A 6,517-nucleotide genomic window follows, 5' to 3' on the forward strand; every position below is an offset into this window, starting at 1 on the left:
CTTGTTTACAAGAAAAATATGTATGGATACACACAAAATTCGACCATTATACATAAAATTTCGAAGTTTACACAAAAAATCAAACAATTTGCCCTTCCTTGATTTTTTTGAAGTTTTACACACGATTTACCTTGAATGGAAAATTCAATAAAATCTTGTAAAGGCGAGCGGTTTAGGCGTGGGTTGACGGCGGCAATGATTGTCATTGGCGCTCGTGGGTTGAGGGTGGTGGTGGTCGTCGGCGCGAAACATGCATGAATTTGAGGGTGAGGGCGGCGGGATCTTAGACAATAGCGTCGTGACTAAATCATATTGTCTCATATTCATATTGATGGAATCCACAATGATGTAATTTCTATCTCAAATCTTACATAAGCTCTCAGTTTCATGTCCGTGCTGCTCCAACAATCAAAGTGTCACATGCCAAGAATGTGTACATAGAATAACACAAATGAGCTCAATAGACAATAACCATCAATTTTTCCTTCTCTGTCAAGTGGCTTCATGTGTGATGAAAGAAACATGTCAGCCATGGATTATGTATGGATTCAAAACTTAAAATACTTCAGCTACTTTGCTTGCAAGGACACGGTCCCGTCTCTCGATGAACTCGAACGGGAACCACCCGGCCTCGCCTTTGCATTCACCTTCGGCCCAGCCATTGTTAGTCACCTGCAAAGCAAACAAGATACTAAATCTTCCTTCTAGGTTTCAGATAATAGAAGAAAGATTGAATATGATGAAACAGACCTTTCGAACGACGACATAGTCACCAATAGCTAATGTCAACTCTACATTAGACTCAGCTTGGTAGGGGTGGATGACCTTCAATATGATGGATGAATTCAACATCAAGAAACAGTTCAACATCAAGAAACAGTTGAGGCTGTGATGTAGGTATGTAACCGATCAATCATACCTCGCCTAAGAAGTATCCCATGCCATCAGTTGACCCATCATATGGCTCAGAAGCAAATAGATTTTCACCCTCCTTATATGCAGGGGCCGGATTGCTTCTTGTATCTCGAGCTGGACTTGGAGAAACCTCAGTTTGCTGACGGGTAGACAACATCTGCGCATGTTTACAATATATACATAGTGAGTCACGGACAAAATTGCTTAATGTGATTGCATGCTAAAGAGACATTGTCTCAGCGGGACATCACCTCCTGTTCGAGCTGATCAAGTATCTGTAGTACATGCTGATGATAACTCCGCTCAGCTTCAACCTTGGCAAATAAGTATTAGGTAAGAAGTCGACAATGCTAGTTTCTAGAAGTTAGTTTTGGCATATAGTAGGGCAATGAAACGCATTACCATGGCTATTAGTCGTTGGAGAGTTAACCTTTGCTGTTGGCGTTCCACAGCAGCCATTGCAGATGTTGCTTCTTTGCCCAAGGTAGCCATATTAGACTTCAGCTCGTTAAGCTTCGCTTCAGCAGCTTCTAGCTTTAATGTATTATCCGAACTGTTGTTTGTTTCCCTCGCCCTAGCTTGGCACCTTGCAACTTCAATGACCTGGCTGGGTCGGAAGAAGAAAGGAATGAAATGACACTTAGTAAGTTCCTATACTGTGGTGCACTATTGCTTTGATGTATGGCTGAATGCAATATTGAAGAATAGGGCTATTGTATTTTTATTTCAATAGGACTTAATGTGATGTGTCACATTCAACAAAAGTTGTTACCTGAGCTTCAGCCTCCTGTCTCACTCTATCATATCTCTGTGCAAGATGTCGAGCATCTTCTAGTGCAGATCCCACTACCATTGCCCTTAAGGGCTCTGTAACCTGCAGCAAGGTTAATTAATTCAAAATATACGAATAGAAACAGTAGAAAATATTTCTTGGAAGAAAATGTTCATCACTACTTACTAATTTATGGGTTCTATACCAGAATTTATTAGGCGAATTGAAATGCTAAACTTTATGCATTTACAGTGCTCAAGAAGAAGTTTTTATTGACAACAGAGAAGAGCTCCCAACGATGGACTGAGAAACAAGACTATTACTTTAAACTGATTTAAACAATCAACAAGAAAATGAAACAATCAGACTACAATTATTGCAAGAACAGAAAGATAAAAGGATTGAGCAAGATATATAATATTTTTTTGGAATAAGCAAGCAAAACACCCCTTAATCTTATACTATCTTTTATGATAACTGTTTTCTCATGAAAAAAAAAAAAAAAGGATCGATATACTTATAGGTGTATTAACAGTTTATTCAGCATTTCCATCTACAAACATTCAACAACTTCTTTACAAACCACAATAGGAAAACAACAGGGTATTAAGAAAAAAAACCTGTGTCCCAAGTATTCTTAGAAAAGAGTCGTGGTCTTTTTCCATTTGAGCACGAGCTCTACTATAACTTAGTGCCGCTTTAGATAGAGAACTCCCACTAGTACATGTGTTCTCACTGCTATATTTTCTACTATCTTCTGACAGCTTGGTACCTGCGAGAAATAAACTTTGTAAGACAGCTTCTAGATTGCATTTGATTGCGTAAAATCATTACGAAACTGGGAGCAACCTACCAATTTCAACCTGCTTGGATCCAGTTGCTATATAACCCTCTATGCCTCGGACTATGTCTCTTTGAAAGTGCTGGCATTGGCGAGCATCAACGTTTTGTAAGAACAAAAACATAAGGAGAAGCAATACTAGTAGAACAGATTAGTTGCAATAAAGGTAGAGTCCATAAGAACGCGACCAATCACAGGTGACATGAAGGATAACCTTGGCAGCTCGAGTGGATATGTACAACTTCTCTAACTTTTGATGCTGCTGGAGTTCAGCTTCATCAGATGCCATGCTGTCTGAACCACCAACTCTACCAGAGAATTGTCTGAGAACGGCCTAATAGAAAATACACACATCCAACCCCCAAAGAACAAAATTTGAGAAAAGAGAGCTATCATTCAAGAAAAAGGTATTTAGTAATTAAAACAGATGCATCGAGATTCAAATACATAACAGAACAACAACATATTTTCTTTTGACACCTTAAATACAACAAATCCTGTGGATACAAACTTTCACATCTTAATAAAATATATTTACAGACTTGACTTATTTTTTAAAGCATGGATAGTTATTTCAAAGTAACCCACATCTTAGAATTAAAATGTGTGCAATTCGCAAATTATGTTGGAAGGAAGTTCATAAAGTATTGTATGTGCTTATTTGGTGGGAATGAGATATATCATTGAATAATTAATGAGAAGATAAATTCTTGATCTTGCACACATACATCAGCCATTTCTTTATATATAAAACTAATACTACTTCCGTCCACGATAAGTGTGGTCTTTTTGCCATTTTGTCCGTCCACAATAAATGTAGTGTGGTCCTTACATTTTAGAACATATACCTTATATTTTTACTTTAATTCACATACAATATTTACAAAAAAAGCTCATCTAACAAACTATTAATTACTAACATATCAAACTTTGGTGGGTTCCTTTCTCCACTTTACTTTATACATATCTCCCAATATTTTATTAAAACTCATATCCTCCCATCTACACCAGTACACCACACTTATCGGAGATTATCATTTACAAAAATTAAGACATAGAGTTCATCAAGGGGTTATTGCTAATAGTCCAAAGTAGAGTTTAGGAAAAGGAAGATAAAATGCTTAATCACTTATCCAAACAAGCAAAGAAACTCTACCTACCAGACTAAAATAGTGAGGTAGTAAAAATTAGCCCAGCTACATTTCTCTAAATTAAAAAACTATTCAAAAGCTTTCCCAAGTACCTTCAAACAAGAGTCTAAAGCTCTTATATACAGAAATAAGTTAAGAAATACACCCACACAACATTCAAATTCACAGATAAATGAAACAAGGCATTGTCCATCAGTAGCTAAATACTCTTTATTCGTCACCCAGATTTCTGATTCTTAGTTAATAATTGAAGTTATTGAGAAAAACTACATTTCCCGAAACCAGAAATTTCGTTCTCAAAAAGGGGAAAATAGAAGAAAAAAAATCGAGCTTTTTGATACAAAATAATGTTGGAGCTGTACTACATTAAGTTGATAAAGATTTAACTTATTTAAATTCAGCGTTCGTCTAGTCGAACCACGCACATAATCTCAGCGTTTTAGGAGTACCAGAACGTATATTTGTATCACAAATTTAAAATTAACAGAATGTAAACCTTCCCGACGAGTGCGTTAGTGTGTGTAAGAGTGATAGAGGAATGTGTACTTGCTGCTGCTTGGCAACTTGTTCTCTGAGCTTCGTCGCCTGTTTTCTAATGGCTTCCATTACAGTATACAGAGAGAGAGAGAGAGAAAGAGAGGAGAGAGAGAGTTATGGCAGTGTTTGGAGGTTTTGAAATTGTTTGAACTTTGAAGTGTGCTACGTATTTCATATTTGTTCGTCGTCCTCGCCCATATTTGACCTTTACTCCCTATTTTCACTTTCAATTTCGAGGCGCGTGTTTCTTACTTTCAGTATACCTAATTCAACGAGTATCACTTCGATCTATAATCATTTTATTATATTGTTTTTATAATCCTAGTATATAATTATATAAATTATTTTATTAATTAAATTAATTTAATTAAATTGATGATGCATTTTAAATTATATCAATTTCAACTACTTCTATTAATTCAATGTTAATTTTTGATTGAGATATAAAAATATCTTATTATATCAGTTTTCATATATTTAATGAAGTTTTATTAAAAGTCAATGTGAAATTGTAGATGTTATAGAAATGAAAAGAATAAAATATGTAAATTCGAAGTAAGATATAATGGAGGATTGATATGTCGCATTTACTATTAATCAAATCATCTGGAGTTGGTCATATTAAAATTGATTGTTGAGCATAATCTCGACTGGAGTCTGAACGATCATAATTAACTTTTGAGCATCATCTTATTTGAAGTTTGAAATGTTATAACTTAATTCTAAGCATCATATAGAGATTGAAACACCATAGCTGACTTATGACCATTATGTTGTATGTAGATTAAAATATTATTATTGAGTTTTGAGCATTATCTCGTTTGAGTTTGATAGATTATCTATGATTTATGAGCATTATCTCATTTGAAATTTGAAAGATGATTACTGAGTTATGAATATTAGTATCACTTATGAAGCTTGAGATAACATCATCAAATGTAAAATTATATTAAATCATAATTTCAATTATCAGCTCTCTAGCAAAAAAAAAAAAAAAAAAACAACAACAACAACAACTTAATTAGTACTCCATCTGTCCCGCTTCAAATGACCCAAAAAAATTAGACACAAAGATTAAGAAATGTGTGATAAATGTGTAAAGTGGTGGTGGGACAACCCAAAAAGTAGTGTTAAATGCCTAGTTTTATTTCTAAATTTGGGTTGGGTCATTTGAAGTATGACAACCCAAAATAGAAATTGGGTCATTTGAAGTGGGACGAAAGGAGTACTAATAATTAAAACTTTCATAAATAATGTGAATTAATTTAATAATTTATATATAATTAAAATTTTCATTATAAATTATTGTGACAATGGTTACTTGTCTCAATACACATACATTCGAACATTATAGAATAAAGGGCAAAGGTGCAAATAGGCCCCTGAACTTGACACCCTTTGAGCGTTTACCCCTCCCCCTAGGATCGGTCAAGGAGCGTTGACCTCCCTGAACTCCTGAAAAAAAGGAGCAATTAAACCCCTCCGTGTAACGGAGGCCAGACGTCGTTCGCTCGATTTTTTTTTTTTTGTTAATTGTAGATGTCGTTCGCTCTCTCTCTCTCTCCCTCTCTCTCTCTCTCTGCGAGCTTTGCCGCCGCCTGATTAGTCCAGCCACCGCCGAGGCCGCGCCTCGCCTCTGAAATCTGGCGCCCCTCGATCTCTCTTCACCTCGCATCTCCATTGATTCCTTTCAACAAGACAAAGATCGAGCCCTAGCTTTTCCCTTAATTTCGAGACGCACAAGGTCGGTCTCTTCTCCCGTTCGAATCCGCCGGCGAGGTTCTAAGATTCTGGTGACTGATTGTCGCCGTTCGTTCTCCTCCCTCTCAAAACAATGAAGGAGCAGAAGAAGCCCTAATCTTCCTCACCATTAAAACCGCTGCCGCCGCTGTTGCTGGAGGCCCGGCGAGAGGTCATCGTTCTATGTCTGTTCTTCTATCTGAAGGACCAGCGAAGTCGCGCCTCACTTCACCTCTTCCTGGTTTCTCTCTCTTCGTCCCAACCGAGATCTTAATTCCTCTCAAATAGTGTCGCCGCCGCAGCTGTTCCAAAGATCAGCGAGGTCTCACCTTATCAGTTGGCATCGGTTCTCTCCGGTGAGTCTCCGCGAGTTGTCATCATCGCTGGGATTTTTCTCCGCTTCCATCCGGCGAGAAACAGACTCACAGGTCACCGCTGCCGCCGCATATCTCTCCTGAAGGCTCGCCATTGTCGGCGGCTCCTCCGCCTTTGACGGTCACAGGGCAGTCATCCTTCGACGCCACCCCAGCTTCGGCGGCTCCTCCGCCTTTGAGCGAACGG

At 37.5% G+C, this 6,517-nt stretch overlaps 1 protein-coding gene across 2 annotated transcripts; it reads right to left on the reverse strand.

Annotated features, from left to right (window-relative positions):
* Positions 1-299: 299 nt before the first annotated feature.
* On the reverse strand, positions 300-4,413 carry LOC130986617 (SH3 domain-containing protein 2-like). Of its 2 annotated transcripts, none has more exons than XM_057910074.1 (10): positions 4,226-4,413; positions 2,743-2,862; positions 2,541-2,610; positions 2,308-2,459; positions 1,688-1,789; positions 1,318-1,518; positions 1,167-1,229; positions 920-1,072; positions 751-825; positions 300-672 (listed from the first exon to the last, which is right to left on the reverse strand). In XM_057910074.1, exons 1-10 carry the CDS (start codon positions 4,283-4,285, stop codon positions 556-558), a joined length of 1,113 nt encoding a protein of 370 aa, XP_057766057.1. In that variant the 5' UTR covers positions 4,286-4,413; the 3' UTR covers positions 300-555. The 2 variants fall into 2 exon arrangements, with proteins under 2 accessions (XP_057766057.1, XP_057766058.1); XM_057910075.1 differs by having other exon boundaries at positions 4,176-4,361.
* Between the last annotated feature and the right edge of the window lie 2,104 nt (positions 4,414-6,517).

Source organism: Salvia miltiorrhiza, chromosome 5 (genome assembly GCF_028751815.1).
Source record: "Salvia miltiorrhiza cultivar Shanhuang (shh) chromosome 5, IMPLAD_Smil_shh, whole genome shotgun sequence".
Lineage (NCBI taxonomy): Eukaryota > Viridiplantae > Streptophyta > Magnoliopsida > Lamiales > Lamiaceae > Salvia > Salvia miltiorrhiza.

What these genes read in the sequence shown, in the direction of transcription:
- LOC130986617 (XM_057910074.1), bottom strand. Translation starts at nt 4,285, where the DNA reads ATGGAAGCCATTAGAAAACAGGCGACGAAGCTCAGAGAACAAGTTGCC. An exon ending in ATCCAAGCAGGTTGAAATTG is followed by an intron (nt 2,460 to 2,540) that starts GTAGGTTGCTCC and finishes TATTTCTCGCAG; the next exon opens with GTACCAAGCTGTCAGAAGAT. An exon ending in ACTATGTCGTCGTTCGAAAG is followed by an intron (nt 673 to 750) that starts GTCTGTTTCATC and finishes TTTGCTTTGCAG; the next exon opens with GTGACTAACAATGGCTGGGC.